The 15,766-nt window shown below is 35.5% G+C and overlaps 1 protein-coding gene across 2 annotated transcripts in view; it reads right to left on the reverse strand.

Annotated features, from left to right (window-relative positions):
* ELP4 (elongator acetyltransferase complex subunit 4) overlaps positions 1-15,766 on the reverse strand; it is a 148,767-nt gene that overhangs the window by 131,300 nt on the left and 1,701 nt on the right. For both annotated transcript variants that reach the window (XM_074841999.1, XM_074842000.1), the window contains exons 2-3: positions 10,619-10,654; positions 1,305-1,426 (exon numbers count right to left, since the gene is read on the reverse strand). In XM_074841999.1, coding sequence (XP_074698100.1) covers positions 1,305-1,426; positions 10,619-10,654 — 158 coding nt within the window. The remainder of the gene's footprint in view (positions 1-1,304; positions 1,427-10,618; positions 10,655-15,766) is intronic.

Genomic DNA, 15,766 nt, shown 5'->3' on the forward strand with positions numbered 1-15,766 from the left:
CATGTAATAATGTCTATTGATTAACTTGCAAAAGCATAAAGAACAGGAGCTAGGAAGATTATGCCATGCTATGAAAAATTGATTCAAAAGTGAATGAAAGAAGAATAAAATCTGTTAGCTACTCCATTTTAAGAAATTTTAATGCAATGTAATAAAAATATTCGTTTTAATAATTTAATTTTGATGAGAAACAACCACAATGATTATGTATTCTACAGTCAAAGAGTCAATTACTTGATTATCAGTTATTTAAAAAGAAATATTATTTTAAAATATAGCATGTTCTTATCATAATCAAATTCTAACCTATTTGTTTAGGCTGTATTTTAAACCACAACAAATGAGAAAAATTTCAACCCTAAATGAACCCTCTTAGGTTCAAGATCATTAAAAAAAATCATTAAATTTTTCATAACCACAATCATAAAATTTCATTAAGAATATACTTTTTCTTGAATACTGAAGGTAATATTGAATAGATAAGGCATAGAATCTACCATCACCAGGTAGGAAAAAAGAAAAGTAATAATTTTGTCCAGAAATAGTCTCTCAAGACTCTTAAAGAAATAGCCAGACTTCACCTGATGCAGAAGTAATCAGTAAATTATACGTTGATTTTGAAATTAGAAAAAAGCAGCCTTAAAAAAACATAAAATATTTAATGAAATTTTGTAAGATTATCCTCACACTTCAGCATTTTCTTGCAGTGTTGATCAGGCTTTTTCCCTTATATAATTTCCTTATAATGGAAACTATCAGTGTTTGATTAGGAGCTCACTGAAGTCTGAATATATGACCTGATCCAAAACTGACCATGTTTCCTAGTAGAAAAAAGACAAAATAAAACATACACATAAAGGAAGTTATAAAGATGTTAAAAGATGTTCTTTTCTACAGTAAATAACTATACAAATAGTACACTGTTTTCATCACAGTATATTCGAAGCAGCTTAACTACTCCTCCTGATAGGCAGGTGGAAACTGTAAACAGTTGGGTTTACTCAAACCATTCAACTAAGCCAGCTAGTCTGTCTGGTTTTCACCCATAACTAAAATGAATAATAAGCAGGCTCCTCTCCTGATCTGGCCTTGGGAGGATCTTACTCCACTGTCCGTAGATGGAGGCTAGTGAGCTAAATTTAATTCCCAAATCTGTCTAGTCTAAATACTCCTGCACTTCCCAACACGTACTTATGAATCAAGATTAATTAATTTCTTACTACACAATATATACACTTTCAAATGTATTTAAATTCATTAAGACATTACAGCTTTACTCATCAAAAGCTATGAGGCTTCTTTACCTTTAAGATGTTGTCAGGATGCTCTTTAGCAGATGCAACAAACAATTCATGTCCACAGACAACTCCCTCTGCGAGAAAATACTTGAACAACAAATTGGAGTAAAGACCGTATTTATCTTCCTCTGTGAAAACAAGAACGGTTGGAATTTTTTCTTTTTTGTTAGATAAATCACCCACCTGGATTTTCACAACACTATAAAAGCCCTCTTTTGGTCTACCTCCTAGAATATATAATGTACAATGGAGATAACAGGTAAAATATGATTCCAAAGTTTTAAAAATAATGCTCGATAATATTGTATTCCTAATTTTTCAAGCCAAAAAAATAGAATGATTGAGAACTAAGATATGGATGGGATACAGAAATAGTGCTATCTTCCTAACAAGGTTTCCCATAAGTATCGACAAAGATTACTGAAATCAGTTTAATGGGAAGGGGTTTTGTTAATTTAGGAGAATTGTGTTAATATTTATATTCTTAATGCTTAAAATATTAATCAACCTTGCTTAAAATACTATTAATTGATGCCTTTCAAAATTTAATCATATTTGGCATGCTAAAGCTATATAAAGATATTTCTTGTAGAGACATTTTACATCTGCATTTCTTTCAACACTGTGAGAACTAGAAAAATAGGCAAAACAAATGGATATATTGAAAAAAACAGATAATTTTTGACACTATTTCTGAAAGCTAACCACAGCAAAATCATGAACACATTCAAAAGACACATGAACTCATAGTTTAGGAAGTGAGACAATACTTGTTAACAGACACTGTGAATACTAGCCTACTGAAATAAAAATACAAACTCCCACTGTCTTCAAAAAGGTTAATATTCAACTTCTTTGTTGGAAGTTAAGTATCAGAAATTACTAGAATTAGAAATTCTTAATGAGCTTCATACAATTAAAACTTATCATGACTCAAGACCATGGGGGAAGTGAATGAGTAAATAATAATTGAAATTTGAACCATCTCTGATTTTCTTTATTTTTAGGAAATATAAACAATAGCAATGTTAATGCTAGCAAAAAAATTCCTAACAATATAACTACCCAATTAATTGTCCGGTAAAATTTTAGAGCATGTCCTTTGAAACAACATATTTCTGACATTTATTTAGAAAGATATCTGAAATATTTTGTCTGGGAGAAAATTAAATGCAACGTACAGTTTCACTTTTTCATCTGTTAATCTGGCTGCTGGAAGATAATACACAGGGATGTTGTGGCACAAAAATACACAGAGATAGATTTTCTTTATACAGAACCAGCAAGACTCTTAATTCATTCTTTGAGTGACTTGGAAACAATTTCCTCCCTATTATAAATCACTTATGAAAATATTAAAAGAAAAACCACAAAACCAAAAAGGCTGAAAATAAGAAAGTTGTCATTCATATCTAACTTGTAAAAATTACTAAAGAAGAAAAACAAAAAGAATATAACTTTGATATGTACCAGAATAGTATGTTTTGGAGCTTAAGAGAAAAAAAAAGCCCAATGAAGTAGAGTGGGAGGAAAGAAAGATAGGAGATGTATATCCATAAAGGAGACAGAACATTAATAGCAATGGGGAAACTTAAGAAACGAATCACAGCAAAATCCTGTTGACTGCTACACTCCTAATATCATGCACAAGTACTGACACTTTCAGTGCTTACATTAACAAGAGAAAGAAATTCAAACCACAGGTTTTCAAAATCACTGAAGAAGAAAGTTCTCCCAGACATACTGCTTATCCTCCATGGGATTTTGGCCAAACCAGAATTTATTTCCTGATTTTTTATTTCACTTTTAAATTTAGTATTTGCGATACTTTTTTTTTTTTTTTGGTAAGGTAAAATGTATACACTTAAAATTTGGAAAATTTGTTTCATTTCTTTCTTCTTTCTTCTTCAGAATAAACCCTAAAGATATAGCATCAAGATTACCTACTTTGTTATTAATGAGAAATATTTACTTAAAAGTTTCCCTTTCATTAAACCCAAGAAATGAACTAGAAGTGACTCTAAAGCAACATTTCAAGATAGAGAACAATGCTTCATAACACAGTTGCTAAGATAGGAAATTACATAAAACTGGACATTCACATAAGCCAAAGGGAATACAATAATTACAACACTATTGCTACTAGTACTAGCCATTGATATATCCAGCTTATTGTAGAGTCTGGGGGTTTAAGAACCCAGATCATAATAATGTAATTAACCTTATTTACCTGTTAACCTGCCTAGTAGGCCATATGAGCCTTCAAATGTACTTACAATAACACATTTATCTTTTTTAAAAATAACAGTCTAGTGAAAAATATGGACAGATCAGTATTGTGCAAAGTACAGTACTGACAAAAGCTTACTGTTGACAGCGCTGGGTTCCTTATTACAATTTCAGCAAAACTGATTTCCAAAAGCATTACAGAATTACAAACTGCAGTTTCCCTGAGAGTTTGGAGCTCTTAAATATTTTATATCGTTTACTCTCGCATGCTTAAAAAGCCATTAATAGTGTTACTGAAGAACTGTTTTCCTAGTAACTCAGCTCCATACATTGTGCTGTGACTGAGGATGTAGATCCATGTATGAGACTAGGATGGAGACAAGACTCAATTCAGATAAAACTGAAGCACTACAGCTGCAGAAGCAAAAAGTACAACTGACACTATCTAAAGTTCTGAAGAAGTATTACAGTCCTATTTGGTAAATATAGTCTTTGGAGCCTGCTTAGATCTTAAACTGCTTCAACAAGAGCAAAATAAAACCCATATGCAGAGTAATTCTCCCTTATAACAGCTCCTGTCCCCTCTATGTTGGTGCTCTCTAGTTATGCTTTGGTTGCTTACTGCAATATAATTGGTAATATATTATTCACAGTATATTGACTTCCATGTGCTAATCTTCATCTATGAAGCTCTCAATTTAAGAACCAAAGCCCCCTAGAAATCAAAGTGACAGCATGATATCTACTTATTAATTTTTTTTTAATTGTCTGAGCTACCTGAAAGAAGCCACCAAGCCTCCCATATAATCACATCACTGCAGCAGATGTCAGTGGAGGGAGACAATTTCGTTAGACCTCTCTCCCTTTGAACAAAAGAGGAAAAGGAACACTAGTCGGGTGCTCTGGAAGGATCCTCAGCTGTAATGTTTATGTCATCCTTGGTGAATCAAAAATCTTGATTTCTTAATTTTTATCTACAAGTTAAAGTTTACCTTCTCCATCATTTGAGGTACAGAAACACTGAGTTGTATTGCACATGGACAGGACTTAACTGACAAATGGAGTACAAGCCAGTATCTCATTTACTCCAAGTATTTCATGGTTTGTGTATGTGCATGTAGCTATACAGAGAATCTTTCTGGATCATCATTTTTTATATTAATTATTCCTTAGAAAATAAACAACAAGCTCAGTTTTGTGCCAAACATAACACGGAAACTCCATAAACCATGGATAAATATAAGAAATCATACTGTCTGTTGATGATTATTTAACTAAACTAAGAGGATATAAGGCTGTAGTAGTTAAGAATAGTTTTTACTCAAATTTTATTTGAAATGCTGAAATGTTAAACTATAGAAGTGAAGCAACAGGGAACAGGGATATCAACACTTTTACTGACCTATCCAAGATGATAATTCATTTTCTTGCATGATAAACTTATTTGTAATATAACAGGACTAGAGAGGTTCTTACACTGCTATACCCTTCCAAAACATATTTTGCAAAACAATAAGGAATTTTCAATTTAGTAAATTAAAAACATTTACATTCATTCAGTGTAGGGACACATCATTTTAGCATTAGCCTTTCCTTTAGTCTTCTTACATTGATTTTTCATAAAAGTAAACTTACAGTAAAAATAGGAAATAACCTGTTGGAGAGTGATCTAAATATAAAATATCTCAAAGTCTGCTACAGTACTCTAAGGATTAGAAGCGTCTCAGAAAGCCTTTACAAACAGTGTATCTTGAATTGTTAAAGTCAATGCATCTGTAAGAATCCCTCAGTTCTTCAATTTGTCAGATAGAGGATGGCTTTTTATTGATTCATTTCTAGGTCACTAAACTTTTGTGGTATTCAAAAGATCTAAAGTGCACCCATATGGGGCTTTTCTGATAGCATCCATTGTACCCTGGCTTCAATAGTTACGTTACTATTCAAAACCATAGGAGTACTGCTTTCTTCTTGTAAATAAACAAACAAATCATTTAGCACAGGTACTTCAGTAGGTCACTGATTACTTTCATAGATAAATTGAATGAAATAATTTGAAATATATTTGTTTTCTGATAACATTTGGACTTACTATTTTGATGGCGAGGATAAATTCTCAACTGTTATCTTTATTTTTCCAACTTGCACCCACATCCAAAAGAACTACCTCCATTCTGTATGTGTAGGAACTAACACTTAAGTGCATTTTAGTCAGCCAAATACTTAAGACTTAAGCCTGGCCTAAATCTTTATTCTTAGCCTCCATACTAAAGAGCTGTCCCATCAGCAGCCTTCATTGTGAACTTTACTTCTAGCTTATAAGGCACATAAACAAATAAGACTCTTGCAGCTGCAGACTTTTCTGGGTCCAGTCACTGCAAGTCACACAACAGTCCACAGCTTTCTCTGATTCTTTTCGAACAAAGACTGTTCTACAGCTAAGTAGCAGGTGAGTAACTAGTGAAGCGTAAAACTATACAAGGAAAAGAGATTATTTACCTAGAAGTTATGCATATTGTCTCCAGGACAAAACCTCTTCTGATCCTACAGATAAGGACATAAATAAAATAGTTTATTGTGATCATTATCCATTGGTCTCTTTCCACAATACCATGCTTTCATGGTTAAAATAGTCATGAAGAAAAAGCAGTACTGTCAGTATCAGTGCAATGAATTCCAATGTATAACCATGTTGAAAACTAAGGATAAAGATCAATTCCTATTTATGACTCTTTTCACCCCTACACTGTACATGCTACTGAACACATAACAGACATTCTCAACACCTTTGTGCATGGACTGTCTGTAGCTACTACTCAGGTAACAAATATGTATAGATCATATTTACAATATCTGACTTTTAAATATCAGTATATTAAACAGCATGAAGGTCCTTGAAAAAATCCAGAGATAATTTTTAGTATAATTGCTTAAAATGAGGAGAGCTATAAGAGGAAAAAATAAGACTGCAACAATGTAATGTACAGACAGCTTTTTTCTCTGTACAAAGTCTAGACAGGTTGCCCTAAAGCTGCCAAAAGCCTGTCATAGCCTATCAGTATTGATCATTTTTTCACCAGATAGTTCTGCAGTATGGTACTGTGACCTAAGGTGTGTCTTTCTGTAGCTATGAAACATCTCTCTGAATTGCTGCAGGTTATAAGAGGTGATTATTTTAATAATCTGAAATTCCATTTAAAAGATACTTTACTAATGTCCACATTTACCGAGCTTGCAGGGATATACTTTGTGTCACTTGCATTTAATTAGCACATGCCAAAATGGAGTTGTCAAACATATAAGTTACAATATTTGGCATTTGGCCACACTTCAGGAAGGTGAATTCTGGTAACTTGTATTTTGTAGAATTATATTTAGCAAATCACTGTTTTGTACCTCTCTGGAGATTATCTTTTTCAACTTTAAAAAGGTGATAAATTCAATTATATTGACATTTGAAGAGAGCTCTTACCAGTCAGGTTAAATTGCATGTCTAACAGAAATAATAGTAGCTAATTAAAGTAGCTGAAACTGCTTCAAGGCTTAGAATGTACAAGTATAGACCTGCTTTTAACCAGACAACTTTAACTTTTAATAATTGACCTCAGCTACCAACAGAAACCCTCCTACTGATAATCTTTAAAACATTTAGCCGTCAATGACCTTGTCAAAACTGGAGCAAGGCATGTAAGAATAGGTTCTTATAGGGTACCCAGGACAGACCTGTTTGAGTGTGCTGTATCTCACTATGCAGAATGTGTTACATAAACAAGGCTTATATTTAAAAACCAAAATAACATCCTCATGGAAACTCTTCCTGAGGCTGGCAAAACAGATATACAACAGGTTGAAGTACATCAGAGAGGGGAGGAGGGGAAAGGAGTGTGCTTAATCAACAGCCATACTACTTGTTTGTTTTGGAAGGGGAGATTCTTCCAGAAAGCTAGTCTTCTGGAGCAGTTTAAGATGAAAAAACAAACAAGTAGTCTCACATTCATGATGAACAAACTGTTTTGATAGTGTTCAAATTTCACTTCACGCAGTCTCAGAATGCTTGTTTTACCACTTCTTATAAAGCCAGTACAGTAAGATCTTTTGAAATTGAAGTACTAGTTAAAATCCAAAACAGTCTTGCTATATGAACAAAACTCAGGAAGTTTCAAGTTCCTCTTGTAGCTAGGATCTTGCATGAGACTACCATGTGCTTCAACTCTCTAGTTCTCATATAAATAAAACACCATAAAAAAAAAAATAAAGCTCAACTGAAAATCATGATGCTCTTTTACTATGAATTGTTTAAAAATTGTGCACTTATATTTCAAACAATATTTTGCAGTCTTATCAAGTAACCTGTGCCATTACTACATCTTCAGAACACAACAGTTAAAATAAATATTTTAATACCCTGAATCTACTATTATTTGGTTAAATTAACCAAGATAATGTGTCAAATAATGAAGATGAGCATTTAATTTGCAAAGGGAGCTAAGCTAAAAGTAATGCAATTTATTCTTGCCTTAGAGAATGTTGAAGGAAGGGGGAAGAATTTAACCTTTTTATAACACTTGGAGTAGAACGCAGAAAGATCTTCCTAGGAGGTTTATCACTGACAGCTTCAATCCTGCATAATATTAAGCTTGCCTAGACTAATCTCATGACAGATTTTTTTTGTATACTGACAAGATATTCTAACAATGCAGTTACAATTCTACCTGCACCAACTTTAAAAATTAGTCTAAAAATTTTTAGACTAATGAGTCATGAATAAATACAGTTCTTACTTTAAGACTTTTTGTATGTAATTATATGTTTCAAAATAATATATGCTAAGTCTTATTTGGGAAAAAAAAATAGCTTTCAAATCTAAAAAAGAGATTCTCCTTTGTGTTCCTGTGAAGCTAAATTTAATATCAGACCACAAATAAACAACCAACATAGAGGATAAGTAAATTAAAACCCACCACTGAGTATTGCCAGATATGCACTCAGAGGAGGGGGAAAAAAACATCAGGTAAAAATCCTATCATTTTCAAATCATTGAGTCTTGTCATCTCTTTCATTAGAACACAAAGCTCACTGCCTTTGTACTCGCTTCATCTGGTGCCATTAAGGTCAGGTCAAGTGGATAGCTAACCCTATGCTCAACAGTAGCCAAAAGCAGATACTTAGGAAGAGGTAATAAGAACTGAACAAGCAAATGCGATGCTTCACCCAAGCACTTGCTCAGCCTCCCACCATTTGTAGCTCAAGGACTTCCTCAGCCAGACTTGGTATCCACTACCCTAAGTAATGCAAACAGCTTTCTTTTCCATTGAGCTGTGCAGTTTTCCACTGAGACCGAGATTTTTTTTTTTACATCCACAACACCCTATGATGTATTCCACCACTTAATTCCTAGCTTTGACAATGAGAACGTCATTTGAAATAGTATCAGAAGCATTACTAAAGATAAATGGCACGTCCTGCTTACCCTCTATCCACAAGTTCATTATTTCATACAGAAAGATTATTCAACATACCGGCTGCTACTTATATCCTTGGGTTTGTGTGGCAAGGTTTTACTAGTGGGGGCGCTACAGGGGTGGCTTCTGTGACAGCTTCTAGAAGCTTCCTCCATGTCCAACAGAGCCAATACCAGCCAGCTCCAATACGGACCCACTGCTGCTCAAGGCTGAGACCATCAGTGATGGTGGTAGTCCGTCTGGGATAACTTATTTAAGAAGGGGAAAAAACTGGAATTCAGTGACTCCTCCAACAGCATTCAAAAATATAAACTGTATTTGTGCTTTCTAATCTTCCAGTTCTTTCTTTCCTTCACTGTCCTCTACCAGTAATCATAAACACTAATGGTCTTAACACTTCACCAGCAACCTCTTAAAATGCTCTGCAGGCACAGTCTATTTGAACCCACCTAAATCTAGGCATATACTAGTCTGCTTTTTTCCTAGGCAAAGCCAGAATCTAGTCACTGTTCTCAATTATGACAATCATGAGATTTCAGCACTCCCTTCTGTGTGAAGATTAATACAAAAATTCTTAAAGTTTTTCCCTTTCTCTTCTCAGTATCAACTATGACTAGCTTTTCCACTTCATCAGGTAACCAACCAGCCCTCCTCTTGGCTTCTCATAACTACTGAAATACGTAAGAAAAATCTGTATTACTCTTGATAAGTCTTGATAGTTGTATCTTACTCTGTACCTGAGTTTTTCAGATTTTGCCTCTACACTCCCATTTTACAATTTTGCACTGATCCTTAACAACCTATGAGGCATTCAAAAGCTCAGGATTTAGCCAAAATGGTGCCTTACTAGACTTTCAATCTTCTGCAGTGAGAAACTGGTCTTTTTATATGTAATAACACCTTTTTTATTTTTATCTTCCAGATTTTACCTACCAATTTCACATCTATTGGCATTTGTCTTCCTGTAATCCACTGTTTTAACATTTTTTTAAGACAAGATGTATGTGTACGACAGTCCTCCTCCCTTTTGCTACACTTTAAATAGAAAGGAAAGGTGGGTACCTCAGCTGCAATGGAGACACAGTACCAGACAGTTTTAATATAGTCTTGCAAAGGGATTCTGTTGTAACCTATCTAATCATGTCAGTGTGCCTCATCCACATCCTGACAGAAAGCAGGCTTCCATCAGTTTTCTCTTAGTTGATTCTGGCAACCAAAAGACTAAAAGATCCTGTATTTCACATCTTCCTCCAAAAGCCAAATTTTAAAAAATACTAATGTTGTGATGATAAACAGTCTGAATCTTACAGGATATCAAGTAGTTTAGAAAATCTTAAATAATTTGAAGATTTTCCTTAAAGTCCTGAAATTTGCTAAACGCCCTGCTTTCAAACAGAATTCTGCGGTATTCTTGAGGGCTCAAACCTGTCTAAAAGTAAGGTTTTGATCCACCTACAGTAATTCTTGAAATAGACAATAGTTCACTCTGAAGGCTAGCCAAAGCGAGAGAGCTATACTTTAGTAAAGTCTGAGTTTAAAAAACAATGAAAAGACAGGTTATTTGATAAATACATTAAAATGAACAAAACACATCAGAATATGACTTTAAGCATCTATATTTTCTATACTAACCAATAAGAAGAAGGGTTCCAACAGCTATGCCTCCACCTGGAAACAAAACAAAAAGAATAAAGTAAGGCTGCATTTTAATACTACGTTAGAGAACAATTAAGTTTTCTTAGTTTATAAGTCAAAGAAAGGTGATAACGGGGAATTTAAAAATATAAAAGTGAACAACATTTTAATTACCTTTGCAATACTTCCTACAATTCTCTATTATGAAATAATTATACATTACTTGTAATTATATATTACACATTACAATTACTTTCACAATATACTGTACTATCATCATTGTGGTAAAAAGATCCTGCAGAGCTCTACGCAACTACGCTCAAGTACTACTACAATGATGTATGGTCTGAGCCAGTGAATTTTTACTTTGATGACTCGATTTTACTTAGATGGGCTAAGGCCAACTGTATGAGCTTCACTAAGGCCAAATGCTGGGTGCTGCACTTGGGCCACAACAACCCCCAGCAGCGCTACAGGCTTGGGGAGGAGTGGCTGGAGAGCTGACAGTCAGAGAGGGACCTGGGGGTGTTGATTGACAGACAGGTGAACAGGAGCCAGCAGTGTGCCCAGGTGGCCAAGAAGGCCAATGGTATCCTGGCTTGCATCAGAAATAGTGTGGCCAGCAGGGACAGGGAAGGGATCTTACCCCTGTACTCGGCACTGGTGAGGCCACACCTCCATGACTGTGTTCAGTTTTGGGCCTCTCACTCCAAAAAGGCCATTGAATGACTCGAGTGTGTCCAGAGAAGGGCAACAAAGCTGGTGCAGGGTCTGGAGCACAGGTCTGATGGGCAGCGGCTGAGGGAACTGGGGGGGGTTTAGTCTGGAGAAAAGGAGGCTGAGGGGACCTGCCCTCTACAGCTACCTGAAAGAAGGTTGCAGAGAACTGGGGATGAGTCTCTTTAACCAAGTAATAAGCGATAGGACAAGAGGGAATGGCCTCAAGTTGCACCAGGGAAGGTTTAGACTGGATATTAGGAAGCATTTCTTTCCATAAGGGGTTGTTGGGCGTTGGAATGGGCTGCCCAGGGAGGTGGTGGAGTCCCCATCCCTGGAGGGGTTTAAGAGTGGGGTCGACATAGCGCTGAGCGATATGGTATAGTTGGGAACTGTCAGTGTGAGGTTAATGGCTGGACTGGATGATCTTCAAGGTCTTTTCCAACCTAGATGATTCTGTGATTCTGTGACTGAAGTGAGTAAACAGTCTCCAAATTAAATCTGTATCAATCACGACCAAGTGATATTCCTTTGTACCAAGAACCATGTATGTAAAGTGACCTATTAAGACACTAGCAAATTCCCACCCAAGTCAATGAGGCAAAATCTTGGCTTCACTGTTTTTTATCTTATTATCAAAAACAGACATGGTAATAAGACAGGTAGGATTTCACCCAGTGAAACCTGGACTGACAGATCATAATCATCATAACACACATATGAAAAAACCCCAACTATTAAATTTTTTTATAGTATGTTTTGGACATAAAAACAATACTATGAATGCAGTTGATTGAAATATTTGTTCAAAAATAAAAATACATTTTGACAGATTTATACATGGCCACTATTATTTTTCTTTCTTTTTGCTTAAACAATTACAATCAGTGCTTATGTTCCAATCACAGATGACTGAATGAATAGACAGAATAGAATACTCCCAATATGTTTTGATACATACATTCATACATTCTTATCCTATTGATCTCAACAGTGTGGAGGACCAGAAAAAAAAAAAAAAAAATCTATAAATTTCCATCCTGACTGCTTTATTTCCTCCTCAAAGAGACAGCAAGCATAATCATGTAACAGTGGTTTAAATGGTTGTCCCAAGAAGGAATTTTTACAAAGACAGTGAAAGAAGAATTCATATTTCATTTTAGGTGAAGAGTAAACTGGTTTATAATCTGAATTCCAATACCAAAAATAGTGGAATAACTTGAAATCAGACCACAAATATTTTGTTGAACAATCATATAAGACTGTGACAGGAAAGCTAAAAATTCCTTGAAGTGTTCAGATGGCCGTATGTAACTAGCCTATTCCAGAGTTTTGCATGAAGGAAACTGCAGTATGTCTTCTGCAACTACATACTGCTTTGAAAGCAAGTTAGAAGCAAACTGAATTACATCAGCACAATATCCAATGCTCTTGATAAAAGAGGTCAATTCTAGACTGCACAGACGGACTCTAGTGAACAGAATAATTCAGTCTATCAATTTAAGAGCTCATTAAACTTCACTTGAAATTGATTCCAATAGGGATTGGATCAACTTCTTAATCTTTTGCTCTGCTGGTGGGACTAAGAATGTTTGCAGCACTTGTAATGTTGATATACACCCAGAAGGAAGAGAAAAAGCAAATTTCTCTCCCATTGGCCAAAAAGTGCTAATATTGTTGCATAATAACACCTGAATTAAAACCACAACAGAATCACTTTGTCATCATGTTATGATGTACTTGTACAATTTGAGCAGTGCATCACAGTGAAATGTATAGTCAGCTATTAATTTTGTAGTTGTAGTTCAACACATCAGATTTTTTAAGCTCTGCTCCTGAGTCAAGATGTACGAATGCCTCAATATTTATTGCAAGCTTACCAAGTAATCAAGCATTTCCTAGATATTTGAAAAAAAATGCAACTATAAGTACTGTTTATCAGAAAATTAGGATCAATCATGAAATCCCCATGTTCTAATCCACTAATTCTCATTTGATTTTATTTGTTCACAAGATAAATGTAAATGAACCCAAAAGATGTACTATGTGGGAAAGGAGGAAAAAAAAAGACCAAAATCAGAAATCATACAGATGGTTGATACAAAGTATGCTTCCAATATTCACTGCACTCAATTGTTCAGGGAGACAGAATGCACAGGTTACAACAGTGGCTTAAAACTAGCACATGTTCTACACAGCACATATTAAAAAATAACCCAAAATTATGAGATTTTATCAAGTCACAGCTTGACATAGAAAAATAATCAAAACAGCCATAAGTAAGGTATTACCTCATAGCAATACAGACTTAAAATGCTTATAAAATGCTCACTTATAGCCACCACAGAAGTAGTGTCCCTCCTGCTTTGGAACTGCTTGCATAAGAGTGAATTTGTTTGTTAAACAGCATGTCAGCGCAGTCAAAATTCTCACAAGCTATATTTTCAGATCATCAATTGTCCTGTCTCCTACAAACCAGAGTTGCAATATATCTGCACATACCTTGGTTGCCAAAGGCAAACTCAGGTCAGAGGACTGGCTTTACATTATCAAATGTAGTGAACAGTTTTAACAAGTGTATTCTATTAGATGGAATGTAAAACTATTGCAGTTACCATGGTTACATATTCATATTACAATGAGCAACAATAATAGTAAATTAAGCAAAAACCAGATGACAGGAAAAAGTAGCAGGAATCTTAGTTTCCTAAGAAAACTGCTGTGAACTTATAATTCTTTCTAATTTTGCTATTTTAATTTTTCTGTGACCGTATCTAAGGCAGTAGTACATGTAAACAACTAAGCAAGACTCGTAACTTTCTGTATTGTTACTTACAGCAATGAGATTTAAGATCTTATGGACTGAAACACAACAAAGTTTGCAAGTTGAGAAGCATCCCCATTGTTTTCAAAGCATATCTGTGACCTTTTTTCAAGCAGCTCAAAACAAAACATTCAGTACCAAGCATGTGATGGTTATATTAGACAACAGTTACAGCTCATTAGAGAGAACTGCTTCAGCACAGATCAGGCACATATGGTCTACCAACCTTGAAAGTAAACGTGAACTTAAAGCCTGGAGATGCAAAGAGCACCTTAACAGTAACACAGCATTTGAAATTCAGCACTTATCTACCACTTCTTTTTGAAAGGAAAAGCATTTGTTAAGCATTTGTAGGGTAAAGGAAATTCCTTCATGTATCCTCTGCCTTTTCCTCTCTTCAAAAGTTTCTAATTAGACCTGTGTCTGACAACACCATGCTTTCCCTTACTCACACTTACTCCTAAGCTAATACTGTATCTGGGTTGCCCCTTCTGGACAAGGCAAACTTCAATCCAAGCCCAAAGCGAGAGATCTAGAAGACACCCCAGTGACCATTAAAAAATATGGCTATGACTAAACCAGTTTGTAGTAAGTTCCATTGGGAATTTATGCAAAAAGGTTTGTCTTCAGTCCCTGGTGACAACAAAATAGAATATTTTGTGCAGTCAATTGTTTAACTGCTAGTGGGCAAGATGAAAGAAAAAAAGTGTTCTTTAAGAAACACATAAACAGCATTCTGCAAGACATTTATGAAGCATTTCCACACACACACAAAAAGGACAAGAAGGACATCAAGTACAATACTTCTACAGTCACCAGCATAGTGGGCTGCATCAGCAGAAGCTCAGTCAGTTGGTCAAGGGATGTGACTGCTCCCCTTTACTCAGCACTTCTTAGATCACATCTAGAATACAACGTCCAGTTTTGGGCCCCTCAGTACAAGAAAGAAGTAAAAATAAACTTAAGTGAGTCCATCAGAGAGGAACCAAGACAGGGCAAATGGCCCAGGAGGAGTGGCTGAAGGAACTGGGCTTGTTTAACCTGGAGAAGAGAGGAAGACCTAACAGCAGCCTGGTGGTACCCAAGAAAAGCTACTAAGACAGTTGAGCTCTTTGATAAGGTAGGCAGCAGGAGGACAGGAAACAACAGGCATAAATTGAAACAGGAGGAGTTCTACATGGATATAAGGAAAAAGAAAATTCCCTGCAAAGACAATTAAGTATTGGGCCAGGTTGTCCAGAGAGGCTGTGAAATCTCTGCCATTGAGATTTTCAAAACTCAACTGGACAAAGCCCTGAGCAGCCAACTCTGAATTCAGCGCTGAGCCTGCTTTAAGGTTGCAGTAGATGAATTCCTGAGATCCCTCCCTAGCCTCCAAAATCAATGATTCTGTACAGGTTCATCTACCTGGGCAGTCTGTCTCCAACAATGCCTAATACCTGGTATCAAAGGAAATTTTACTACCGTACAGCATGTCTGGCATGAGTCTTTCCTGGCCTGGCCACTCAGTCTCCAGAAATCACTGATTTAAGGGCTAGGAGGTTACCAAAGATTTAACATACGAATAGAGAGTCTTCCAGTTTTTCAAAGATGCCACAACCCAA

This window comes from Strix aluco, chromosome 16 (genome assembly GCF_031877795.1).
Source record: "Strix aluco isolate bStrAlu1 chromosome 16, bStrAlu1.hap1, whole genome shotgun sequence".
NCBI classification, from domain to species: Eukaryota; Metazoa; Chordata; class Aves; order Strigiformes; family Strigidae; genus Strix; species Strix aluco.